General features: G+C 48.0%; 2 protein-coding genes across 8 annotated transcripts; one reads left to right on the plus strand and one right to left on the minus strand.

Annotated features, from left to right (window-relative positions):
* LRRC8A (leucine rich repeat containing 8 VRAC subunit A) lies at positions 1-16,192 on the minus strand. Of its 2 annotated transcripts, none has more exons than XM_065737539.1 (4): positions 16,146-16,192; positions 14,553-14,678; positions 4,146-6,312; positions 1-808 (listed from the first exon to the last, which is right to left on the minus strand). In XM_065737539.1, the coding sequence occupies exons 3-4, from the start codon at positions 6,300-6,302 to the stop codon at positions 533-535; spliced, it is 2,433 nt and encodes an 810-aa protein (XP_065593611.1). In that variant the 5' UTR covers positions 6,303-6,312; positions 14,553-14,678; positions 16,146-16,192; the 3' UTR covers positions 1-532. The 2 variants fall into 2 exon arrangements, with proteins under 2 accessions (XP_065593611.1, XP_065593609.1); XM_065737537.1 differs by lacking the exon at positions 16,146-16,192 and adding an exon at positions 16,053-16,108.
* A 1,833-nt stretch (positions 16,193-18,025) lies between these two features.
* On the plus strand, positions 18,026-26,951 carry KYAT1 (kynurenine aminotransferase 1). 6 transcript variants are annotated; one of them, XM_065737540.1, is made up of 14 exons: positions 18,027-18,138; positions 19,690-19,804; positions 21,558-21,616; positions 22,086-22,236; positions 22,830-22,979; positions 23,321-23,407; positions 23,515-23,643; positions 23,830-23,950; positions 24,606-24,682; positions 24,893-24,982; positions 25,064-25,250; positions 25,436-25,512; positions 25,833-25,919; positions 26,097-26,951. In XM_065737540.1, the coding sequence occupies exons 2-14, from the start codon at positions 19,721-19,723 to the stop codon at positions 26,163-26,165; spliced, it is 1,368 nt and encodes a 455-aa protein (XP_065593612.1). In that variant the 5' UTR covers positions 18,027-18,138; positions 19,690-19,720; the 3' UTR covers positions 26,166-26,951. The 6 variants fall into 6 exon arrangements, with proteins under 6 accessions (XP_065593617.1, XP_065593612.1, XP_065593613.1 ...); XM_065737541.1 differs by lacking the exon at positions 18,027-18,138 and adding an exon at positions 18,274-18,610; XM_065737542.1 differs by lacking the exon at positions 18,027-18,138 and adding an exon at positions 19,542-19,616.
* Positions 26,952-27,074: the final 123 nt, after the last annotated feature.

A 27,074-nucleotide genomic window follows, 5' to 3' on the forward strand; every position in this document is an offset into this window, starting at 1 on the left:
AAAATTCAACTCTCTGTATCCTGTCCCTACCACTCTATGGGGCCCCACTTACTGAACTGCTGAGTTGGAGGGGAACAGTACCAGGTGTCATAGACACAGAGGTTCAGGAAGTATCCTAGCCTCTTGATCATTGCTTGCAGGACACTTATTCCCTGACACTATAATCCCCATTTGAAGCAAGGCAGCAATCCCCACACTTCCTTTTCTCCTCCAACCAAAGGAGGTCATCTCTGTACACCAGCACCATGCACTTCACTCCACTTCCTGTCCAAAACAGCAGCAACATCTCTTACTCCCACTGGCCCTTGCTCAGGAGCCAACTAACCTGGCTTGATCCTCATCCTGATCCCAAACTTTCCACATCCTGCACCTGAGGCAAGAAGCAGCCTCAGAGTCATGATTGTTCAGGGACTCCTTGGCTAGTTTGATAGTGATTGGAGAGGAGGAAGGGGAGGATCTGGGAAAAAGGGGACTGGAATGGCCTTGTGTTTCCTTCTTGTTGGTCAGAGGTTCCTCCCCTTTTTCCAGGGGCTCATGCTTGCTCTTTGTCTGCCCTCCACAGCCGCTCCTTGACTTCCAAGGGCAGTGTGTTGAACAAGTCCTCCTCCACCACAAGCCCACTGCGTTTCAGCAGAGGACACTCCCCCAGCTCCACCGGCAGGCACTCCAAGCGGTTCCCTCGCAGCTCTATCTGTGACAGGTTTGTCAGCTCTCCAACCCGGGATGGGAGTGACTGCAGCACGTTGTTTCCCAGGTTCAAGGTTCTCAGCTTCCTGCACTGGAACAGCTCTGGTGGGAGATTCTCAATCTGAAGAGAAAAAAATCCATGAATATAAAGTCACCCAACAGGACGCGCGCTCCTGAGACAACAACAAGGTCACAGTGTCTCAGTTTACAAAGCTCACAGTCATCCTTAAGTGAGCTCCTGCTTTCTACCATAAGGAGTGCTCCTAGAGTAAGGATTCACTACAGCATGAGGCATCCCAGCACAGCTCTCCTGTTGACTATTCTTCCCCAGCTCCTCTTAGAGCACCACCGTGCCAGCAGATCTCAACTACTTGGCACCTCTCAACTTTGAGATCTTACTGTACCAACCTTTCTAATAGTTATTCTTCAGGCCTCACAGGAAGGCTAAAAACCTTGTATACTATCACTGCATGTAAGGCATGGTAGATTCCCCTGTACTCCATTACCTAGAGCAGAAGCTAAATGAGTACAGCTGTCAGGCCCTCTGAGAGCACTCTATCATTTCTGTAGGGTTTGGTAACATTGCAGGGACTTCATAGGCTTCAAATTACAAGGTGGTGGGTTTTTTTTGTTTGGACAGTACAAGAAAAAAAGGTCACCAACTGTCAACAGTTTGCGGGACAGTTCGACCTGGTACCGTGACAATTGAGGCAGGGGACCCACGGGCCCACACCCCGGGGAAGGGGAAGGGGGAAAAGGGAAAAAGGAGAAGGGAGATGGGCCCAGGAACAAAACAACGGCAGCGATCTGAGGAGGAAAGCTAATTTACTAAATAAGATATCAGAAAGGAAAATAACACAATATAATATAATTGGAATTGAGGCAAATGAATCAAATAAAATGAGCAAGAGAGAGAGTGTCCGATAAACCGAAGGCCTTACGCTAACGCTGAAGGCGGACAGCTGCAACAAGCACCCACTGCTGAGCTCGGTCCCGAAGGGAAGAAAGAGTCCCGTGACTGCAGACAGTTTTTATCTTTCCCTCTGAGCGTAAACACGTAAGAACGCAAAGCATCGCAAAGTCCTCTGGGGAATGGAGTTCTTCTTCTCTTCTGAGACAGGCATACCTGGAACTATCGATGATCCACGGAGCTGGAACTTTAACTCTAAATGCACTACATGATGTTATGATGTGGAATACCAGTACCAAAAATCATAAAACCATGACACCAACTGTTGGCTTTCCCACCACTGCCTTCAAGTTACTAATATCAAGTCTCATTTCTATTACTCACATACTCCTCCCAGTGAATTTCTAAGAAAACAATATAGATAAGGTTTAACATGTGTTAGGCCAGGAATTAAGTTCAGCAATTCAATATTCTCCACTTAATTCAAAGTCTCGTCATGAAGATTATTTGCCTTTACACATAACCGTGCCTCTTTTTTAAATCCTGAATTATGCATGACACAGCCAAATTGAACTGTAATCAATTCTGAATGAAGTTAAGGCCAACAAAAAACAGGGACAAGACAAGGCCAATTAAAAGCAGCTACATTCAGCCATTGTTATTGGTGCTGTTAGTGTTATGTGAGCAGCAACACACAATAATGATCACAGAAAGGTTGAGGTTGGAAGGGACCACTTGGGATCACCTAGTCCAACCGCCCTGCTCACAGACTTCTGAAAATAATACAGTTATTTAAGGGGCAAGTATTGGTTTAGGAAGGAGGCAGTGTGCTATAATGTGGCCTGCTTCCCAGAATGGTACACTGGTACCAGCCAACTCCAGCAGCATCTAATTGCTAAGACTGCTGGGCTAAGAGAGGATGTATGAGGTAACACCTGGCGTTGGTAAATGCCTACCTGCCAGCCTTTGTGCTCCTTGCTGCCACTGTTCCCTGTATGCTACCAGGCTCAGAGCCCCAAGGCACCTGCAGGGGATACAAGCAGCTTATCTTTTCCACTGAGTCCACATCACTTTCCACTTCCAAACCAAACAGAGCAAAGGATACTCCAACAGCTTTCCTGTTATATTAGTACTTTCACAGAGTGAAAGCAGCAGAAAACAGAGCTGTCTCTAACTCCATTTCCTCTAAGAGAGGCTCCATCCCAGGACGGCAGAAGATGCTGCCACAACTTCCTGAGAGTTGATCTGTGGTGTAAGGTTCCCAGAAGACAACTGGCACACAATTAACTGGGTTCTGAACAGCACAAGGAGCTGTTAAAACTTCTTTTTGTTTAACATCACCCTCAGAACCTGTCCCCTCTCAGACACATCGACCATGAGAAAATATTTTGCCTTTCAATCTGGTATGAAATGTGTGCATACCATGAAGTTCTGAGCTTAAGCCTCCCATGTAGAAGGATGCATTTTCCCAGATGCCACTGATCCGTGCTTTGAACATTCTGGCAAAGCCTTTCACAACTTCAGCAAAGACAGTGAGTGAAAGCCTCTGCAAGTCTTCCAGCTCAGCATAGTCTGAGCAGTCACAGACTGATCACTGACACCTGGTAAACGGTTTTTAATCCCAAAAACAGTAACAAACACGCAGAAAAACTCATGGTACAGTTTGCCTTAACCAATTAAGTTCCTTCCAGCCCAAGGGTAACTAGGCAGTATAGCACACTTAGACATCCCTTGTGACCTGCCTAGCTCTGAGGCAGAGTCTAAACCTTAACTACCCAAGTCTATCTGGAATTGCACAAGAAAACCATCAGGCACTGCACTGAGGCATAGTAAGGTGCCACGCTTCCTACCCTCAAAGTCAAGTCTGATGGCCAACTGACAAACCTGGTCTAATCCACTCTTTCCTGAGTACGCACACTACAGAAGACAGTTTTGCTTTCTCTTTGTGGAACACAGCAACACATTTCAAATATGACAGATTAAGGATTTTCTCGAGTTGGTTTCCCTTTCCCAAGCCTGTAACAAACAGCTTCTCACACAAAATACGTTACAAGACTGAACTACAGAGCATTCCCCAGAAATAAGTAGCACTGCATGAAAACTGTGAGCTGCACACATGCAGATGGCTGCTGTCACAGCGTACATATTTAGTTGAAATACAAGTGAATAGTACTAGATTAAGACTAGTTTCTTAGACCTCCATTATAAGACCAAATCTGATGTCAATCTAGGGAATACAAGCTTCCAGCTGCAGAGAAATAAGTGACAGGCTTCAGGAAGCAGTCTCCAACTGCCACTTAAAAGCAATTTCCCTGAAAGAAGTGCTACAGAAGAACAGTTCAACAAAAGGAAGGAATCACCCCTGGAGTTATTTGCTTTAGATAAAGCTCTCAGAAAAAAAAAAAACACCTAAAGATTGAGAATATAAATGGAACAGCAGTGCCAGGAATATTTCACACACCACTGTAACACATTTAATCCCACGGATAACAGACAGACTGGAATTACCTGTGCTCTCAGAGCAGCGCTCAGGCTCCTGCTCACTTACCCTGTTGGCTGTCACAGCTAGGTTCTGCAGGTTTTGAAGAAGTCCTATGTCTGGTGGTATGGAAGTCAAGTTGTTGTGGCTGAGATCCAAATACCGAAGTTTCCTGCAATAGAAGAGCTGGGTAGGGATCTTTTCTATCTTGTTACGATTCAGGTAAAGGCGCTCTAAATTGGTGAGGTTGCCTATTTGCATGGGGATGTAGGCGATGTGGTTGTACCACAACTTAAGGCAAGTGAGACGATGTAAGTGCTGGAAGCTGATGATTTCCTCAATGGTCTTGAGGTTATTGTCCTTCAGGTCTATCTCCTGCAGATTGTGGAGGCTGAAGATGGAGTGAGGAATGCGTTCCAGGTCACACCGGATCAACTCCAGCTCTGTCAGGTTGACCATTTTCTTAAGGCTGTTGAGAACAATGAGCTTGGTGCCCTCATTGTTGATGGAAAGCTTCTGAAGATGCACACCAACATCTGTCACCACCTGTGGCAGCTTGGTGAGGTTACTCTTCAACCTCAAAACCTTCAGCCTCTTCAGCTCCCTCAATCCATCTATTACAATGTACCGGTTGTTTTCAGCGCTCAGATTCCCCGTCAGATGAAGCTCTTCTAGTGTCTTCAGGCTATAAATCCAAAGAGGAATCTCCTTGATGTCCGTGAACTTGATGTGAAGAGATTTCAAATTCTCCCTCAAGAAGGCGAGGGCTGGAGCCTCAATTTTGGCAGCAGTGTGATAAAGCCATAGTTCCTTAAGGCTGGTGAGCTGAGCAATGCTTGGGGGAATGGTGACATCAGGGATAAGCTCCAGCTTCAAGACCTCCAGCTCTATGAGGTCAAAGACCGTGTCAGGAATGCCACTCAACATGAACAGATGCAGTTCCAACTTATCCTGAGAGTTCTTGGTGATTCTCTGCCGCAGCTTCTCCAAAGTCCACTCATTGTTGAGGTTCAGCTGCCGCAGCTTGTTCTCACTCACCTCCGACAGGAAGACAGCAAAGCGCTTTGAATACAGGGGGTCGTACTGATCGATCAGGTGCAGCATAAAAGCAAAGTCATTTTTCACATCAGGAATGTCACTGTAACTGCTCTCCTCACGGATAGACTCAAAGGAGTATTTCTTGAGCGATCGCCTCAGCATCCACCAGAGCGTGTACATGCAGATCAAGCCGTAGACAACCACCAAGCTGATGTAGAAAGATGCCAGGATTTTAAAGAGGGTGGCCAAAGGATGAGCACAGCGATACATCCTGTAGCCAGTCAAGCTCTCAATGTCCACTTTACAGTCAACATCAAACGTTATGTTGTTGACATAATAAACAGTATAGCAGATGATGAGAATGAACTTGATTACTTTGATGATGGTCTGTCTCATGTAGAGGCGATACACTATATCTCCCTCTTCCACATGCGTACGGAACTTTTTTACCTTTTCAAAGAGTGCTTTGGCCTGTTCACCTTCCTTTTTGTCCAAGACACCTGTCTCAGATCGGTCCACGATGCCTTGCTCAATTCGAGACTTTGTTCTCTGCAGCATGGGAACAGTGGCTTCCACATCCTCACTGACTGTGGAGGATTTCTTGTCCATGGAGCCATTCATTTTCCCAAATGCAGGCTTGGTATCACTCTCTTCCACCACCGTCTCAGATAATGCCCTCGTTGTCCATGGAGAGTCAAAACACTTAAGCAAAATAGACACAAAATGCTCCAGCTTGGAGCTGGTCCTTGGAAATTTGAACCAGAAGTTGCTACAAGCTAAGAAGATAAGAGTATGTAGCAGCACCAGATAAGGAAAATACTTGGCAAACCAGTGAAGGCGGTTCTCGTAACACACCGCATCCACATAGTTATACTGGTGCCGGTCCAAATCATACTGGATCCCTGTAGGCCCTGTATCAGCAGAGGGAACAAGAGTAGAGTTATAGTAGATACGCTCTGGGGTTATGGCTGTCCAACCTCTGACAGTGTCATTGCAAGAGTCTTTGGTAATCCATTTACAGGGCAAACAAATCATTTTGTCCTGGGTGACCTGAAGTGTCCCTCCAAACACTGCAATCATCAGCATCACTATGGAAATGTAGTCTGTGAAGACGTCCCACCATGGCTTCAGGATGCGGTACGCTGGCTGAGTGTCAGCAAAGTATCGCAATTCAGTGACTGGAATCATGATTCACCACCTGAAAGGAAAACAGAAGCAGGCATTACTAAAACTCTTTTGTTCTGCTCTAAGAGAGTATCAGGAAACTCACATTTCATGTGGTAGCACAGTGGGACTGGATTTAAGTGGCAGTTTCAAGTCACTTGGATACAAATGAGTGGACTACCTGAGCCAGGTACCTGGTTACTGCTGAGGCTGTACGGTTATTGCAGCGGTGATCCCCCTCACAGGCAAGTAGTTACAAGACATCAGAACTGGTACTTGCCAGTAGCAGTCTGCAGGTGAAAAATTCACACTGAAGGAAGGCTCTCAGGACTAACTTAAACTCCTCAGACAGACAAGTAATTGGAAGCTTTCAGGGACGAAGGAATTTGACAGCGTTATTAGAGAAAATCCACACACACAGCATAGCTGTAGTGTGTTTGTTACTCTTCTACAGAGCTAAGAAAAAACTCCACATCTCTGTGGCTCTCCAATTGTTGATATCATCCCTTTTCCTTCAACAGGAAGAAGTTCTGGCTCTCCACCTCTGCATCAACTTCCCAAAGAAACAGTACTTGCCTACAGATAGGCTCACTTCTGAAATCCTGTAACAGCTGCTCTTTGTTTTCTTCACTTCAGAAGTATAGGAAAGGGGAAGCATACTTAATATAAGAATTCACTTCCCTGACCAACCACTCCCACCCAGAGTTCATCTCAGCTGGGATTTAAGAGTCACAAAGGAAATCAAAAGGTTCTGGGAAAAGAGACCTTATGGCAGAACTCGTTCTGCCCTTCAGAGTTATAGAAGGAACAAGCCATAGAAAACCCACAACCCTGGTGGATCTGTGAGGAAGAGCAAACTCACAAAGCAAGCCCTATATCTGACAGGCAACACAAGTGCACGAAGTCATTATAACTTGTTCTAGTGACACTGAAAAAGCAATACCACATCCTACCTGCTAGGAACATTCAGGAGCCAGACAAGCACAAGTCTTTGTCATTTTGAGAATCCCATCAAGTCAACTATAACAAAGGAAGAGCAAAGGTCCAATCCTATCTCCTCAGCCCACAAGGCAGCATTCGTGCAGGCAGTGCTGACAAGCCCTGGGGAGCTGCAGGCTTCATAGCAGCTTTTTATAAACCACTGGCTGAAGCCAAGCAGAGCGTCCACACCATCTGCTTTTGTAGAATATGAGTTTGTATTTAAAATTAACTTCCAGCCCAGAACTGCAAAGGAAGCCCCTCCTAACATGAACTCAAGAAGCACCACACTCCCTAGAGACACTAAATAGAGAACACTATTCCCTGGTTTGTCGCTTACAACAATAAATGGAAAAATGCCAGCTCTGACTTAGTGCTACTTGGGAAGGCAGTTAGAGGTAGGCTGAAAGATGACAGCCATCCCTAAGGAAGCATTTGCCCTTCTGTCCAACAAAGTTCAGTTACTGAAGAGCCATACCACAAGGAAAAACAAAGATACACACCCTCCCCCAGCACCCTCTGCATCCCTTCTGCTGCAATCAGAGGAAAAGTCCTGCACTTCTCCAGTCCAAGCAAGAGAAAGCCCACAAAGCTTTAACACCAAAAGCTACTGCAGTCATCTGCTCAAACAGTTAACTTCAGCATAGCTCAGCTTCTCAGATTCATCTATGCTTAAAGGAAAGCACAGCTTCTGTTCTCCCAGACTCACAGCTCAGGGCACCTTCGTGAGCCACACATCGTCCTAAAGGTCCACAGAGGTCCAGTGGCAGCCAGGGTACACACTCCTTAAACAATTCTGTTGTCACTCCTTCCAAAGTACACTTAAGAGGCAACGAAGCTGCTGTACCCATCACTGCTCTCCCACAGTGCTGTGTAAGATCTCCTTCAGGAATATGCAGTGAGAATTCTGATGTCATTAATTAAAGAACTGCTCCCTACTTAAACACTTTCCCACTCCTTCTACCCTACACTGAGAGAAAAAGATACTCATGTCCTTTCTTACTGTTGTCTAGATACCACATCTGCCCAAAGATGCTCTTCTCTCCAGTGCTTCTTCACTCCTGGCAGGGAAGCTTTTGCAGGAATTAGGTTCTTCTTACTTGCACCCAGAAAGGCAATGAAATAGAGGTGAACTTCCCAGGAATCAGTGTCTCATGGTTAAGGCATTTTCCAGACTCAAGCCGCAGTGCCATGTTGCCAGTTTTTCTCAATCTAAGAAATACCTCCTGTCTTTCTGCAACAAACTAACCCTGTGTTTACTCTGATTTGTATCTCAAGATAGCTAGGAAGGAAAGAAAAAAAAACAGGGCAAGAGGCTCCCTAATTCTATTTACCAGCCACATGGGATAGGAAATTTGGCTTTACATTGTGCAGTTACAAGACAGCTAACAAATCATCTGTCTGAATGTCCCACCATAGTCTATTACAGCTCCGTATCAGCAGTGAAACCCTGGTGTGGTGGAGCAGGAAATCCCCTGCCCTCCAGTAACAATGATAGGGTCACTGCGTGAAGAAAAGGACATTCTCAGCAAGTTCCCACTCCTCCTGACAACTGTGGAGGCCCTGTTCAAGTCCCAGATGAAAAGTAATAAAACAAGGGGTCATTTTACAGAAGCTCAAGTCCCTCAGGTCTTATCTAATCTTAACTTGAAGCATCTGCGGTGAAAGGGAAAATTGACCACCAAAACATCGAGAAACCAAGGGGAAAGTTACCACCCTCCCCAGCCAGATTTCCCACGTACGCAACCCATTCTAGTTCCTGAAAGACTTGATGACTGTTCTGCAGCAAAACGTAAGTGTCATTATTTCACAGACTCCATTTTGTAATCATTTTAGAATGAGATTCTGGTTGCAACACTCCCTTCTGGATTTGGGCAGGCAGTTTTGCTGCTGGGGTTGACAACAGCAGACTAACTTCAAGAAGTCAGATTCTCAGGTCCTACCTCTGCTGCCCGATGCTGCTTTGCACGAGAGGATTCTCCCCACGGGAACCGTGGTTCCAACCACTATACAGAAACCAAGTGGGCATCTGGAACCCAGACTCTCCCACCCAGTACACAGGCAGCAGAACAGAGTTATTTAGGAGGAAGATGTTGTTCTGGCACTGTAGCAGAGCAGGTTTGGTGAAGAAAAGTCTCAGCTCCTTCAGATATACCCCAAGCTGCATGCCTCTCCAGCTGGGGCTCGGAGAATGGCAGCTCACTCATAGGCAACTCCACCAAATGGGAGACACTGATACACAGATTTTGAAAGAGTGCTTAATTCAAGTATAAAGGTTGAATTCAACCTGCATGAGCCAACAGGTGGGAACATCATATCTCAAGCCCTATCCACTTACCAGAAGCATAAGGAAGTTTTCAAAGGTATAATTAAATAGGCAGGCTTCAGAAATTGCACACAAAAGAAATCTTACAAGTATCTGTCTCAAAGGTGTTTCAGCTTTCACATTCCACACTGATTTACCACGCAACTCCCTGAGCAGTCTCCTACCTCTCACTTTAGAAGTGACATTACCTTTGAGGGCTTCCGTTGCACCAAAGCAGCACTGTGCTGCAATTCATATCCAGTGTAGAACAGGCAGAGCTGGAGCCTGTACAGGTGAAGACCCATATGCTAATGCCTCACTGTGATATAGCAAGATCATAACATACGTAGCAATTCAGCCCACAAATACACTCCTGAAGCCTCTGCAGTATTCACATTCAGGTACAATATATCCCTTCAGTGCCTGCAGGTTTACCCAAAGCCTAGCTGGCATCCCACTGCAGACTCTTCTAGCCAGGCAATCTCAGGAAGGAAGGCAGAGGCCATCCAGTACAAACAAGTCAGGCTGGCATGGCCACCCCTGCATCACCTGCCAGGCACCTACCTACCACGTGCAGCACAGACTCCCTATTAACACTGAGCAGGCCAATTCAAGGGATGAAATGTCAATTTCAGATTTACATAAGCCTGCCAAAACTACCCAGCCTTCAAATATGAAGTACCATCAAGTATGAATATTATGTTTTACTAGGCACACCTGGAAGAAAAAATAACTCAACTTAGAAAAAACAGGGACAACCTGAGCATACCACACCTAAATAATAAAATCATTCAGAAACAAGAATAAACTTATCCAGCTAACAAAAACCTTCTATTGCAGCATGTACCTTAAACAATAAAAACTACAGCTGAGAGCACTACAAATCCTTTCCAGGAGATGTGGAAATGGACACCTGTGATATTTAGGGTCAACAAGGAATGAACAGAGCAACTGCAAGAGCACAAACACCCTCTTATTTGAAGAATTTTCCTATCACAAAACAAAATCTAAACATGCAAACAGAATTATTGCTGACAGATACCTATCTGAGCTGTGCTTGAAACCTTCCTGCCTGTACCTGCTGACCAACATACCCAGCTAGAGCCAAAGTGAACAGAGACATCATTGTTCAGTTTCACTGGCTAATACGTCATCAGCTTGACTCATCATTTGCTGAATACTTCATTCAACCTCCTCTCTTCCCTTTTTTCCTTCTGTTGACCATACTGTTACAAACAGAGCTACTGGCAAAACAGGACTATATGCATGATCTCATGACATGCCTGAGAACTTCCTCAGTTTCTATCCCCTACTTCCAGGACCTCCTTGAAAGCAGAGAAATCCTTACCTTTACTGGGATGCAGCATCCAGCGAGGCAATCTCATAACACAAATTTAAATAGGTACACAAGGATGTATTGCATGTTGGACACTCACAAATCTTCAAGTTCGTATCACACATTCTTAAACCTCTAGTTTTTAAGACTGGAGACTGCAAAGCAGCAGTCAAACACTGCTGACAGTTTCTTACCTCTCAGAAGCCCAACAAACAAGGGAGTTGTTTGTGTGCTGACAGTATCAGAGATCGATAAGGGAAAAGAAAAATGACTCTGTACTCTTAAGACTATAGCCCTGATTTTGACGAGCTGCAACATGTTACTGTAAGCTTTCAAAACAGCAGAGCTTCACTCCCCAGCATGCTGCCACCTGAAACAGTAAAGAGGGGCAGAACACAGAGCTCTTTGTTGAAACACCAGGAAATGTAAAGAGCTTTGCAAGTCAGAAATGGGAATGGTAATTTGTGTGTTCCCTCCCCCATGTTTATCAGACTCAGAATTGAAAGCAAAAGGAGGAGGTTAAAACAGAGCTGCTTTCAGTTGCTCCTCAGAAAATCTTCCAAAGAGGGACAGCCACATGATCAACTGGAAAAGCCCAACACATCAGATGGAATAAGACTCTGGTTTTGTCCTTCACTGTTTGTAGAAGTAAACAGCAAGGAAACCAGGTGCCAGAGTCCCAAACAACAACCCAGCATCCTTACATCTAGTTCTGCCTGCAATAAAGTTTCTCCTGCAGGAAACGCCGTCTGAAACAGAGAAGCAAATGCAAAGTTTAAAGGATTGTGCATTATTCAAACTGGCAGATGGAATAGTGGAACAGCAGTGGCTAACACTTACACTCTTCACCTGCTGGAACAGCCAAACTCAACACAGAGTAAATTACATTGGTTTTCATATAACCACCAACTGTATGTAACATTCAGCCCCAGACAAGCCACAAGATACAGAAGGATGAAGCAAATTAACTAGGTAACACCTTTACTGAAGCTCATAAAAAAAAATTACTCACCCACACTTCAGGCAGAACTTTTATCATCTTTCCAGCTACCTTTTAATTGACTTCTTGTGAGATGCAAGACTCATATTCTTAGCATAGCACAGCAGCTCCTGTTTACTATCACACAAGCAAGCCTGCCCTAACAAGCACAGGACAGAACATCTGCACAATCAGAACAGTGTATACTGGAGACCTGGATTGGCCTGCCCAGCTGCACGGAAGTGAACACACTCTGAAAATATCAGCATCACTGATGCTTGGATCATGTCAATGTGATATTGCTATGGAAATTCAAATACTATCAGATGACTGCTATGGTGAAGCAAAACAGAGAAAAAGCCTGTGTCAGCTTATAAATTATGAATGTGTGTGGTCACAGGTTTGCTTTCCAAAATTAATTTCCTTCACCATAGAAAAGATGCCTCAATGACAGGGCACTGGAGCTTGCCTTTGAAAAGTATGATGGCCTTATTCCAGTGAGACGCTGCAAAACATTCCCTTGTACTGACAAATGCAAGTGGTTGAATTGCTTTAATATACTTAAGATTAAAGAAAAGACAGCAGGAGTGCTAACCTGGTACAAGCAGAACAACTTCAAGCACTCTCTCAGCTGCTGAAGTCTATTCAGCATTTAATTCCAGCATTGGAAAGTGATACAAAACAGGGTAAACAATTGTCTTCAATTAAAACTGAAATGGTGAACAGAGCTTTGACATATCTAACGAGATTGAGAAATCAAGACACTAGAGTCAAAGCCAAGACTTTTGAGCAAGGATCATCACAACTTATTGTTGACAAACTGACAACATCTACAAATTTATTAGCTTGAAAACAGCTGTGGCAACACCCCAAGAGATGAAACAAAGATGAAAGAAGATTTCAACAAGAGCAAAGTAAGACTTCAGCCATCAGCACAATAATATTTTGCCTTAGTCTGAGGAAAGAGAAATAAGCACATATTTGCCTGCTTACTCTGCAATCTTCAGCACCATGAGCTTCAAAACAGTGACTGACTTCCAGCTCAGAACATTTTCCGACTGTATTCATTGACAGATAAGAGAGAGGCAATAAAGCCACAACTCTAAAGCAGAATCTGTTAACTAGTCCAGTGCACAGCTCTACAAATTTGGCACAGAGGAGCTTTATACTGCCTGGTAATTTTAGAGCAAACATTAACAGAACCTAGTACAGGAGATGAAAGCATCATTCTTCCAGCAGGGTGGTTTTGACTGAATAACTTTTAGTTTCAAATGCGGTTTGATAGCAGCAGGAGGGCCATATACAATCCAGCATTATCAATTGTATTGCCATTTGCAATACAAAACGTATGCAAGACAGCTCAGGGAAAAAGCTGCCTGGAAGCCTTCAAGATATTCTCCTCAAACAAGGGAGACTATTTATCCTAAACAGAAACTATTTTTGAAAACACTTGGAAAAACATGCAGGAAGGAGGCTTGCTACACTGCAACAAAGTGTGCTTGTATTTAATCTTTCCTAAAACAGTGGTGGGACATCCCAGTGTGAAAGAGCCCCACAAAATGCAGAAGCTCTTTCCTTCCGTGCTCCACCAGCACTCACACAACTTCACTCCGCTTTCCTAGACACCAGCAAGGTTCAATTTCACACCAGCAGCAAGTTTCAGTTCCCTTTAAAATACTCCACTGAACAAAATCCTCCTTTAGAGCATAGAAAAATTCGTGACAGCCTGTAATTAAGCTTACACTGATTGTACACAAGCAAGACAATAACTTACATTCAAATTCAAACTTGTTTTTAAAAAGTCAGAGCACTCTATGCCAGGAAATGGCTTTCTGAACATCTGCAACATTTACAAGAACGTAGTAACTCAAAGCATTTGGTAAGTCATCACTGAAAGGCTCCAGGCACCCCACACTTGGAAGCATTAGCTTTTAACACATGGCTTCTGGTATATCTTCAGGAGTTATTTATGCACATTCCCTTTGACCTGCATTAATAAAGTTACAGCTTCCAAGTAGCAGGAGAGGATCAACCCAACGAAGCAAATCCTTGAACTGTCAGAACCTCCCTGCACCTCCTCACTGCTCAAAGTATGATCAACTGTGCATGAGGACGGCATCTCTCATCTTGCAGATAAGCAGGGCACTCTGCACTACCTTTCATCACTGTACTAGCAGACACCCAAAGAGACAGAGTTCCCTGCTACCAATCCTCACTGCTGCTCAAGTCCCACTCACAAGGGAAACGAGTCAGTGCTCTCCTTAGTTAGCCATGGAAAAAACTGTTTACGAGATGTTTACACAGCAATAAACATCACCCTGCTGGAAACAGAAGAATATTGACCAAAATAAACAGAGAGCATACAGCTTTAAAGTACTTTTTTAATGGAAGAAGTCAGGGTCTATGAAGCTAGGAGTTAGATGTATGGGTGAACACAACACCTGAGTTCTACATCAGACAACACGCTGTTACTTTACTCTCTTTTTCCCACCTTAAAGCTTAAGGCAGATTGAAATAAGCACACCACCGCTCTGCCTGCTCCATCATCTTTCCTCCTCACTCTTTTATCAAACATCTTATCACCACCTTGTGTTTTGCAACCGTATTTAGGCAGTGTTCTGGTGATTTCATTTGTGTCTTTAGCACACCACTCACAAAGTGGCCTGTAGCCCTTACCCTGCAGTTGGGTTCTGCTATCTGCACTTCAGTTCTCTGTGCTGGAAGTGGATGATGTTCCCGTGTGCTGGATCCTGAGCAGGTGCTGAAGCGTTGCATTCCCCACACGCCATGGGAACAGCTTCCCTGAAATCAAGTAGAGATTATTAGCAGAGAGAATGAAGTTTACCAAGGAACCATGTTATATAAGAGTTTGGGAAAGGACATCTAAGATTCCAGGAGCAAACCAGACGGTTATCAGGAACCAGGAAGAGATGACGATACTTGTAAAAATGTCAAAAGCTCTAAGAACTAAGTAAAACCCCAAAAAGGAAACAAGTCTCCAACTTTTGCTCTAGAAGCTATCACAAAGCAGGTGATGGAAACCCATTTAAAAGAGATTCTGAGTGCTATTATTGCAACTAAACTAGCAGACAGATTAACCTCCTGGAGGAAACATCTAAATGCATCAGGACTCTCTGAAAACAGATCTCTAATCACTTCATACTCAAGCAACTGCCCCCTTTCTTCTCAACACACCTACCAATATGAATCTTTTTATAGCAGTGGTGATTTAGCACCATCAACAACAACAGCTTTTTTTCTTTGCTTCCTGCTCATTGGTATGGGGAAGAATACAAGGGAACAAGCCCAAGCTCTGAGGGATCCCTCAAGCTTCAAAGCCAGGGAGGACTGCAGAACCTCAGAAAGACCTCGTCAACAAGAGACAGAAAAAAAAAAAACACTGGAAAAGGAAGAGATGTCACTAGAAAAAAAGCACTGGTTAAGATGCTCAACTCAAGAACACGCTGGGATCACCCAATGCCAGCACTGAGGTTGGCACATTTGGAAACGACCTGCTCACAATCAAAGCCTTTCCACTCGAGCCGTGCCAAACTGCAGCAAAGGAACAAGCTAAAGGCGAGGACTCGCTGACCTTCCCTTCCCACCCGGCTCTCCCCCACCCTGCCCTCCTCTCACTGCTCAGCACCGCCCCAAACCACAGCACGACCCACCCGCACACTGACAGCGCATCGCCCCGATCTGCCCACCGACCTGCCGCACCGCCGCAGCCCTCGGGGGAAAAACCCTGACGTTACGCCAAAACGAGAGGGAAAGAAAGTTAATTCAGAAAATCTACCGGCTTCAATGTGCCCCCGGGAACGAGCACAGACCGCACCCCTCTCCAAGGGGCTGCTAGCAGCGCAGGGGCGGCCCGGCCGCGCCTCGTACACCCAGGGCCGCCTCCCTCCGGCTCCGCACCGCCGGGCAGCGCAGGGACGGCGGGCGTACGGAGGAAACGAATTACCGCTCAATTAGTCAGCGAGTCCTCCCCGCCCGCCCGCCCTGCAGGGCTGCAGCCCCTCAGGACCCCCGCCCCGCCCGCTGCCCTCTCACAGCCGTCCCGTTCCCGCAGGGGGCGCGGCCCGGCAGCCCCACCCGGGCGCGCTCTGCTCTGCGGGGAAAGCGGCGGGAGGGAGGGAAGGAGGCAGGCCGCAGCTCATCCCCGCCCGCACCCACCTGTCCGCAACAACCCTCCTCGTCCCCCGCCCTCCCTCACGCCGGCTCGGGCTGCTTTTGTCCGCACTGAGGCGGTCCCACCCCGGAACTGACCTCACCCGCCCGGCATAGGCGGCCGCCAGAGGGGCGTCCCGCCGCCGCCTTTAGCGAGGAGTGTTGGAGCGTGTCGCCATCTTGGAAACGGGCACGACGGGAAGGGCGCGCCGCCATCTTTACATAGGGCGAGGCCGCCCAGGGTGGGACGGAATTTATGTGTCGGGATAATAACGAGGAGAAGGAGGGGGAAGGAGGGAAGGTGAAGGCGCGGGTGCCATCTTGGTGGAGGGCAGAGCGCAAAATGGTGGACGTCTTAAAGGGGCAGCCTCTGAGAGCTGAGGGAGCAGTGCCCCCACCTGCTGTGGCAATACATTGGATTTCAGAATTCCTTCTTCTCCCTAAATAAAGAGATTTGCCTCTTCGTTAAGGTTGTTTGTTTTTTTTTTTGTGAATGCAAGTGGCATCAATATCAAAGCTATTTAACAGTAAGAGAACAAATAATATTTAAATAGCATAATTTACCACTTTTCCCTTTAGAATGAACTTATGCAAAGTGAAATGTGTTGAAAACCCAATACTTGTTCTCTAACAACTGTTCACCAAATGAAGATTGCTAAAAATGTGGCATTTCTTTCCTCGCTGCAGGGACAGCGACAGAGTGGTGCTGTGAGAATTTATCCAGGAGCAGTTCTGTGGGACCTGAGAAAAGCAGAGTGATCCTCCTATGGTTATTTTCATTCAGCTGACTCATTTGTCCAGCATCATTCTTTTAAAAATTCATAAAGGATGCTTCAAAGGCATTCATTTTCATGTCATTAGTGCACGGGAGGCAGCACGGGGCAGATAAGTGCAGCCAATTGGGATTGGTGGGCACCAATGGTTGCTGCTACAGTAAAATAGCCTTCTAGGAACATGACAGGTCTCAGCACCCCACACAGGCACTGCACCACAGCAGCAGGGATCTCTCCTACCAGCATTGGAAATGCTGACAAGCTCAGGGCAACAGCAAGGTTTTGGCAAACATGACATTAAAAGGGTGTTTAAACTTAAATTAGCTTACGGTTTCTGCTGTGTTTCAAGCAGACGTTAAGTGTAGTTACACATCACTGCCGAGCCAATAGAAAGGCCAAATCCCATCAGAGAAGGTGGGAGCTCACACTCCAGCCTGTGTCCTCTTCTCCCTTTTCCCCTCTTGTTCTGGTGCTGTCCCAGGGCCCAGCCAACCCACTGACCTGACCCTGCTTTCTGCAGCAGGGCTTTCTGCTGGTACAACCCTTCTGAGGGTCCAATTCAGGGTCCAAAACCACTGACAAACACAGCAGGAGGGATGGAGCCACCAACCGTCTCAGGATGTGCTGTGTAAATCCTTCTGGGAGCAAACACGAGCTGACCTGCCAGTTGTTTGTTTCAGTGTTTGGAAGTTAAGCAAACAGAGAGTTTGCATCTGCCTGCATGGGAATTCCCTCCTGCTTAGTCACAGTGGGGCCAGCAGCAGAGTCGGGTCAGGAGCTGGGACCTCCACACAGTGAACGTCAGCGCTTCCTTCCCTGTGCCTCACTTTTTCCTACTGTGAGAGAGAGACGGTGACATGACCTGATTCATCAGTGCACGCAAAGCCCGGTCACAAAAGGAAAAGGGAAGCTGAGAGGGGATGATTTGCTCCCTATGCCTCACTTGAGCAACGGCCACCTCTCACACAACCGATGGAGCGCACAGCTCCTGCATCCCTGCTGACACCCCATCTGAGGCTGGGGTCTGCCTCCATGACCACACACAGCCGGACGGAGCTGCAGGGCCTGGCTTTGGGCTGGGTCACGGCACGTTGGTCGTTATCCTTTGAGGAACCCCAGACCTCCTTTTCTCTGCACAGTCCCCCATTGGCGCATCGCAGCCTGCCCACTGCCTGCCTGCAGCCTTGCAGACTCCTCCCAGGAAGTCCCTGCAGCAGATGAAGCATTTCTGGTCCATGGAGAAGCCAGCATGGACGCAAGTTAAGCCCAGGCGCTGGGGCAGGACTTCTGCAGCATAATGCAGCGTGGCCCAGCTTGACGTAAGTCGGTTTTACCCCCACCGCTGCCCCTGCTGAGTGGCCAACGCGTGTGCCCTCGCTGGCTGCTGCTGCTACTGCATCCACCCTGCACTCCCATTGTGCCCCGTGCCGTGGTGGCTGCTGGGGTCTCTTGTTCCCCAGAGCCCTGCAGGTGCAGCCCGGCAGTGTCTGGGCAGCGCTGGGGCGGAGGAGACCAAAGGAGAGTGACGGGTCCCTGCGGTGACCTTTCAGCTGTGCTCCGTCCTGCGTGCCGGGCTCCTTGCAGGGAGCACAGCTACAGCACTGCCTGAAAACCCAACGAGGAGAGGGGATCCCTGAGCCTTCCTCAGGCTTTTTGGCTCTCTGGTGGCGGACCCCACTTCCAAAGCACTGCTCAGGGCTGGAGAGAGGAGGCAGGCTCTTTCCCCAACCACAGTGCTCCCTCCAGCTTGCTGCAGGAGCCTTTCGCACAGCTCCCAGGCATGCTCTGCAGGTCAGTGCAACCCAGTAAAGCCCTTTTTAATGCCTCCGTTTTGTCAACTACAGGATTCACACCTCCTATCCCAGCTCCTGTCCTCTGCACAGGGTCGAGGCAGGTACTGCACAGCCCCAGACATTATGCTACATCTCTTGTTTTCTGTAAGTCATGCTCTTTTTTCCCACCTGGGCAAAGAGATATCAAACTGTCTGGCAGCTGCTTTGCTCTTGTGTTAAAAATAACATAAAATGCTCAGAATGGTCTCATGTTTTGCATGATGGGAAGTGCATCTAGCAGTTCTGATGCCATTGTCTGTGGGCTGGCCAGCTTCAAATCTGGTGTTGTTCTTTTTTTTAAATTTATTTATTTTTTGTAGCATGAGAAATTAACCTGTAGCTGGTGAAAATAGAAGTGCATGCATCCTCTAGACTCAACCCCTTTAATCTAAAGCATCTAACAAGGCAGTGTTATTTCATCTTTAATACCATGTTCTTCAGCAATGCTGAGGGGACTTAAGGTGAAAGAACAGTCTGTGTTAGGCACAGAAATTAATTTGAGGCCTTTAAATTGATTTCCTTTAAATCTAAACACCCAAATCCATAAGCATATATATCTAAGGCCCTTGTTTCCCTTTTAAGTCCCAATGGGCAGTGTGTCTGAGCAGCATGGCCAAGCCACAGCCCCAGTGAGGAAGATGAACATGCTGCAGGGGAGAAAGGCAGAGGCTGGAGGTAGCAGGGATTGAGGCAAGCAGATAGGAATGTGGCATTGGAAACCCAATTTCTGTGGATGCCTTCTTGCTGGTATCTGTATCCCAGTGCAGATGAGAGCATGGAAATGGGGGAGAGGAGCAGAAGCTGTGCTTTCCCTTGTGATCCTGCCCTCCTGTGTGTCACAGGCACAAAGGGCAGTCTCAGCCCTGTTTGACACTGCAGTGACAACACACACAGTGTCTGGGCTGCGCTTCCTATCCAGGGAGCAAAAACACACCTTCAGGTCTGGACTTGTGCTGTGTCCCCAGGTACACAGAGCCTTTGCTTTGTTCTGGGAAGTGATTTTCTCATCCCTTTGCTTTGTGTCTGGGGGAAATGCAGGTCTGTGCTGTGAGACAGCAGGAGCCGTGGCATGCTCAGGAGAGCAGGACCGTTTCTGCGTCACTTCTTACCGGAGAGAAATTGCAGCGCTGGATATAGCTCGTACTGCAGCGAGGTACTGAATGCCCAGCATGGCTGCTTCTGGCCTGCAGCCCGTTCCCTGGCTCAGTCTGCAGCATATGGAGCCAAGGAGTGAGCCATGGCAGTGACAGTAGATAGGGCACGTCAGGAGAAGTCACACTGATGTGATCTACTCTGCAGCCAGTTATTTCCAGGTAGCCTGTTTAAAGGGAACACCTCACAAGCATGAGAGTACTCTTTATACAGAGAAAAGCTCATTGTCTATGGGATTGCCTCACCTGAAGATGTCTTCTAATAAAGCCTCTTGGGTTGCAAAATATTTGGGAAATGAAATATCAGCATACTCCTGGAGACAGAAACTTGCAGAGCAAGGGAATAACATGCAGCAGGGAGTCAGTGTTGGAGGGCAGAGCATGGCTGCAGCTGCTCAGTCTTCTGCATTTAGAAACAACTGTTCTCCCTGGCTGCTAGGCAAATTGCAACTGGAGGAGCATTGTCAGTTTGGGGAGCAGAACAGACTGAAATGGATCTGGGAGCTGCACAGCCCTAAGCCCTAAGCCCGTGTTGCCCTCCAGCCCAATGGGCAGCCACCCAAGGCAGCATCACGCAGTCTGGGGATGGGACAAGGGGACATCAAAGGAAGAAATCTTGTCATTTTCATTTCTGAAAGGGTGGGAGCCCTTCCTCCTAACGCAATTTCTAGGCTTTTGCACCTTTTTCCTGCTGACCCCATTACACTTGCCAGTGCTGTCACATTGTCTGACCTGTGGCCAGCAGCAGCCCCACCACAAAAAAAAATAATAATGTAGTACTGGAACTGTTAATGTTTAACCCTCAGCTATCTTTTACTTCCCAAGCCACAAATCCTTCTACTCCCACCAAAATCAGCTCAGGCACCCGGTCTTTCTGACTGTGATACTCATGGGCATGTGCAGCAAAGAAAGGGAACAGGGGAGAGGCATGGGGCTCCCCGGCATCCAGGGAGGCAGCAAATCCTGATCACCTTTGGCCACCTACAAGGGGAGCACAGAGTCCACCTGCTGCCCTCTGAAACACAGAGCTCCTTGCATTAATTTGCAAAAAACCCCAGCAAGGGTTGGAGTTATGTAAAGAATCCAAAGACCACAAGGAGAACGTTTTTGGGGCACTTCTCAAAGGCTGGTGCAGCCTTGCAGGAAGGGCAGCAGTGAGCAGGTAAGCAGGGAGTCACTGCAGGGGGGACCCCACATCTCTTATCATCCTGACAGATCCTCTTCCTGCACATCCTAGCTCCACATCTCGCTTCTCAGCTGTTCTCATGTGCTTTCCTTGTCTGTGCTTGAATGCATTTTGCTTGCTGTGGGGAAGATCATTTTTGTGTCTCAGTGCTTCAGAGGTTCACTGCTTACATCCCCATGCTGGCTTTTCTTGGTGCATTAAGCATAATTTGTCTCCAGTTTCCAGTCCCCTCCCTGTCTGGTTGCCTTGTCTCCTGTGCTGCTGAGTTATTAAATTCTGCCTCTGCTGCTTTTCATCATCCTTGTGATAAATCACCCATCAAGGACAGCAGACTTCTGCCATGCTTATTGAGCTGGAGTGAGGCTTTTGCTTGGTGTGCTTCCCCCCTTCCAGCCCCATAGCCATGATGCACGTGTATATTAGACACCAAATGGCCTGAGGGCCTGGCAAAGAGCAGAGGTGGGAGGGCACAACTATGAGGGCAACCCACCTGGGGGAGCACGTCCCCTTCTCTTGTGGCCCTGCTGCTGCCTGTGAAACCTCCAAGCTCTCCTTCTCTCTCTTTGCAGACAAAAATGTCAAAGCTGGTGCAAGCCCGGAGGCTGGAGGGAGTAGATAAGAATATCTGGTGAGTTAAGCTGCTACTGGGCAGCTCCTGGTTTACCCCGGTGGTCAATGTGGCTTTAGGCACCTAATGTAATGGGCTGCACCCAGCTTCAAGCTACGAAGTGCTGATGAGATGTTGAATGTGATGTGGGCACAGAGTCCAGCTAACTATACCTTTGCAGAGCCTTCATGATGTCTGGGTGCTAATTTTTGCAGCTTGAAAACCCCTGGTCTGACCAAAATTGGTGCTATGTCCTTCAAAACGATTAAAACCATTCCCAGAGAGACAGTACCTGTCTCTGATATAGTTAAAACAGGTCTGAAATGCCCTGTGCTTGGGGCACACAATGAGGATGGGCCAGAAAGCAGCCCTGCCATGGAGGCATCCACCTCACTCCCTGCTGATGGGATGCTGGCAAGCAGAGCTGATGGCACCAGGCTGCCCAGACCCTTTGTAAATGCTTATTGTTCTCTCCTTTCCATCTCTCTAGGGTGGATTTTGTAAAACTGGCTGCCACCTACTCCAAGGTGAACCTGGGCCAAGGTTTCCCTGACTTCCCTCCGCCAGACTTTTTGATGGAGGCATTCGGCAGAGCTGTCAGCGGGGAGATGCACATGCTGCACCAGTACACCCGTGCCTTCGTGCGTGGACAGCCTCCTGCTAGGCAGTACTGCGAGCCTTGCCCATCAGATGGGCCATGAGCAGCACACATCTCTGCTGGGCACGTAGGCTGGGTGCCCCCTGGCTGCTTTGCTGGGCAGTGACCCAGATTTGCATTCTCTGGGGGTGACAAACATCTTGCAGCAGCTTCCAGCTTTGTCTCTGTCTTCTTTCTAGCATCCTGCTTTGCCATTGCAGAGGTCAGGGCGACAGCAGTGTCTGAAATGCCCCTCTGGCAGTGCTGGCTGGGCAAGGAGAAGCTGCTCTCATTGAAACAGGACTTCTGTCACCTGCAGTGAGAGAGCTGGTGATAGCTGGAATACCTTGCAAAGAAAAATGGAGAGAATTGTTTCAGGCAGGACCATGCCCCTGCTCTGCTTCAGGGACACACTGGCTGGCGCAGAGGACCAGCAGGCATGGGGTTCATTGCTAAAGCACCCACGGCATAAGGCACCTGATGGTGCAGCCATCGTGGTGGTGAAACCAGTCCTAGTGTGCTTGGCTGCCCAGCCCTATCCAAATGGCTCGTGCCTCTTCTACCAGCCAGTTCCCACCTGTTCCTCTCACCCCACAGGGCCACCCACCGCTGGTGAAAATCCTAGCCCAGCTTTTTGGGAAGCTGCTTGGACGAGACCTGGATCCTATGACCAATGTGATGGTGACTGTGGGGGCATACCAGGCCCTTTTCTGCTGCTTCCAGGCTTTCATTGATGAAGGTGACGAGGTAACCTCAGGTCTGGGCTTGTTGTACGAACAGCCTTTCCCCAGGAGAGCCCTTTCTAAATCTGCTGGCAGCTGCAGCCTGTTTTTTTTGCCCATTTGCAGTGCTGGAAAGGCTTTATCTTCACTTCCCAGTATCTGAGTTTCTAAAGGAAAAGCTGCAGCAGGGCACAGATTCATTTCTGTACATATTTTTGCACATAAGGCAAAATCATTCTTTTGCCCCAAGTGTCATTCTTCCCTAATCACTGCCCATTTGTGTTGCATGTTCTCCATATTACAATAACTCAGGGATTCAGATCTGAGCAGGGCTAGGAGGGTGCTGACATTCCCCATCTATTCCAGGTGATAATCATTGAGCCTTTTTTCGACTGCTATGAGCCGATGGTGAAAATGGCTGGTGGGACACCCGTGTACGTCCCACTGAGACCGGTGAGTGGGTCAGAGCAGTGCCACTGAGGAAGGAATAGGACTTGCATCATGGTGAGCAGTGAGTGGAGGCAGCAAAGCAAGCTGAAATTCTCCTCTGTTTCCTCCAGAAAGCTCCGAAAGAAGGAAAACTGATGTCGAGTGCAGATTGGCAGCTGGACCCAGCTGAACTGGCTTCTAAATTCAGTGAGCGGACAAAAGCCATTGTCCTGAACTCACCCAACAACCCTTTGGGCAAGGTAATGCCTCTGGCTTATGGGGACAGCCCTGAGAAGAGCACTGGGGTGCTGCAGCTCAGCTAGCCCCATCCGAGGTGCAGCAGCAACTCCCCCCTTCCTGACACACGACAAAGAGGGTTCTGAGGGTGCACTGTGTGCTCAAAGATGCTCGTGCTGTGTCTCAGCTCTGCTCCCTGCCTGCTGCAGGTGTTCAGCCGAGAGGAGCTGGAGCTCATTGCAGACCTGTGTGTGAAGCATGACACCCTTTGCTTCAGTGATGAAGTGTACGAGTGGCTGGTGTACGACGGGAAGGAACACATCCGCATTGGTATGGAGAATAGCACTGCTGATCCTGAGCTTCTCCTCTGGGTACATCTTTAGGCAGCTCCGTCCAGGGAAGGAACTGGGATTGTAACTGGGGACTTTGGCAATTGTAAGGGCTGCTTGCATGCACAGCTCCAGCAGGCCTGTCTCCCATTAGAGGTATTTTGCTGTCCTTCAATTTCAGCCACCACACCAAGGCTTAAACTGTAGCTTTGACTTCCAGAACCAGTGGGTTGTGGCTCCACAACATGTGTTCTAGAGCAAAGAGCCTTTTGGCTTCAGTGAATCTGGATTTTATCTCATACTGTGTAAAGCCACAGTTTTCTGTGTGCCTCTAGTTTTGGGACACACATTTTAGCATGATGTCAGAGGTATTTTCTTTCTGTCTCCATAACATGCAATCACCCTGTTGCAGCAAGGTAATACTTGCACCTCTGGGAACCCCTGGGACTGTTACATGGATAGAAAAACACTTAATTGTGAAGACATGCTGACGAGAAATCTGTCTGGCTGCTCGGGATGTGCCTCAGGGAAATCAGGGGAAAGATGCCATCATGGCCCAAAGAGACCATTATGATTCTGGTGGGCAGAGAGCTCCCATCATGTCCTTAACACAGCTCAGACATCAGCATGGCAGATTTCTCTTGCTCTGTTGTCAGCCAGTTTGCCAGGGATGTGGGACCGCACAGTGATCATTGGGAGCGCTGGAAAAACCTTCAGTGTCACTGGCTGGAAGGTAAGTTCCCCATGCAACACCTCACTGCCTCCCCATCCCTTTGCTCTAGGTTACACTGGACACAGCACTGAGGACAATTGCACACTTGACTTTGAGCCTCAGTGCCCCAAAATACCAACACTACTTGACAACATCCCTGTCTGGAAAGTGTTACCAACGCTTGGGGAGGTACACAGTCTCACCACCTTCCTTCTCCTCTCCCAACCATAGGTGGGTTGGACTGTGGGACCCAACCAGCTGCTGCAGCACCTGCGTACCGTGCACCAGAACTCGGTGTACCACTGTGCCACGGCCGCGCAGGTAAGGCAGCTCCCTGCAGCCAGCACCCCAGCCCCCAGCCCAACCTTGGCCATCTTCCCACTGCTTCCTCTTCCTTCCCAGGAGGCCGTGGCTCAGGGTTTCCAGAGGGAGCTTGAGCACTACGGGAAACCAGAAAGCTACTTTGTCCGACTGCCCAGGGAGCTGCAGCAGAAGAGAGACCAGCTGATCCAGAGCTTGGTTGCGGTGGGGATGAAACCCATCGTCCCTGAGGGCACCTATTTCTTGGTGGCAGACATCTCCAAGTTCAGTGAGTTGCAGTGTTGCTTGGGAAGAGCAAAGCAGGGGAATCAGCTTGGCCTGGTTCCACTAGTAGAGACAGGAACCTGCACAAATGCCATACAAAGAGGGGAGGGACCACACATTTGAGCTTCCAGTGGCTGTGGGTTTGGGGTGAGGCACCCAGCCACAGCCCCTGTGCTGTTCCCCCTGCAGAATCTGAAGTCCCTGATGTCCCCAACTCCGATGAGCCCTATGATTCCAGATTTGCAAAGTGGATGGTCAAGAACAAGGTAAATTCACGTGCTCCTTTTTCACTGTGGGTGAGTTTGTGCCCTCACAAGGAGCCAGCAGCAGCAGCTGGGCAATGTCCTCATCCAGGCTAGGTTTTAGGGTCACGGCCATGGTGCCAGACAGGGCTGGGGTTTTCCCATCCCATGGATGTGTCCAGAAGCTGGGGGACACTTGGGATCTGTCAGGCTTCAACTCTGTCAGCCCGAGGAGAGTATCAAGGGCACATACAAGCCTGTCTGTCAGGATCATGAGCAAAACAGGCCACAGCTTTGACCTCAGCCTATGGCAGTTACATAACTCCCCATCTTCTCCTCCCCAGGGACTGGCAGCCATCCCGCTCTCAGCATTCTACTGTGGGGCCCACAAGGACAACTACAACAGTTTCATCCGGTTCTGCTTTGCCAAGGTGAGACATGTGGTTGGGCCATCACAGCTGGGCCTGGCCAGCCCGCTCAGGTTTGGCTGTGCCCATGTCACATGGAACACAGGGCAAGAATTGGGTTTCTGTATGAACAACGAGTGTAGCAAGGGGAAGGGGGAACCTGGCTGGAGGCCCCAAACTGAACCCACAGTGTTTATTTAGGAGGATGCCACGCTGAAGGCAGCAGACAACATACTGCAAAAATGGAAATTGGAGAAAACTGCTCCCTGAAGGCACTGCAGAGGGAACCAGGCTCTCCACGACTGCTCTTCTTCCTATTCCTTTACTTGGCTACAAACTCTGCTACATCCTGATTTTTCTGCTTTCAACCACGTTTTCTGTCAGACAAATGGGTATGAGCCATTTCTCACGTTCTGCTGCCATTCAGCATTCTTCCATATGGTTTAAAGAATTTGCTAGTCAGTTCTGAGATGTGTCCAGCAAGACACAAGGGTAAGGACAGCTCCTGGGCTCTTTTCCACCACCAAATTCTGAAAAGGTGTTTCAGGACCTACCTGCAGGGCCACACTGAGTGCCTTCTCTCACTGCAGTACTGCTGCAGCACTGCAGGGCAGCATTCCCACCAGCAACCACTTCCCTCAGGGGACTGTGTGGCATCACTCCCCTTCAGCTGATCCCTGCAATCCTGAAAATTGTAAAGCCAGGGAGACGAAAATTAGCAATATCCCCTTGGTCAGTGCAGGTTCAGTAGCTGCAGGAAATAGGCCTTTATATGGAGCTTGGCTATAGCCAAACCTTCCCTGAGCACCCATATATTGTACAGAGTTGATGCCTGGCAGCATCTTCTGGGCTGCAAAGCAAAACTGGAGCCTCTGATGGCTGCACCCACTGGGAGGGAGGGCTCGGGCTGGTGGGACAATGGAGCAGCGTTGCAGCAGGTGGTTCATTCATCACTCTTGATTTCAGGCTGGATAAAAGTGTAGAACATGATCATCAGTTGTGCTGGAGTTACGTGCAACGGAATGTAGGATAAATATTTGTGACTGTTAAATTATTAAAGTTGAATTAATTGAGAATTAAACATGTCTGTAATTATGGGGCTGACACAGATCTCCCAGAGAACTGCCACCCATTCCCTGGGCAACATCTGCACCGCACCCCGTGGCAGCAGTGCTGCAG

This window comes from Cyrtonyx montezumae, unplaced genomic scaffold (assembly GCF_038088225.1).
Source record: "Cyrtonyx montezumae isolate F1298 unplaced genomic scaffold, pur_monq_1.0 scaffold_20, whole genome shotgun sequence".
NCBI lineage: Eukaryota > Metazoa > Chordata > Aves > Galliformes > Odontophoridae > Cyrtonyx > Cyrtonyx montezumae.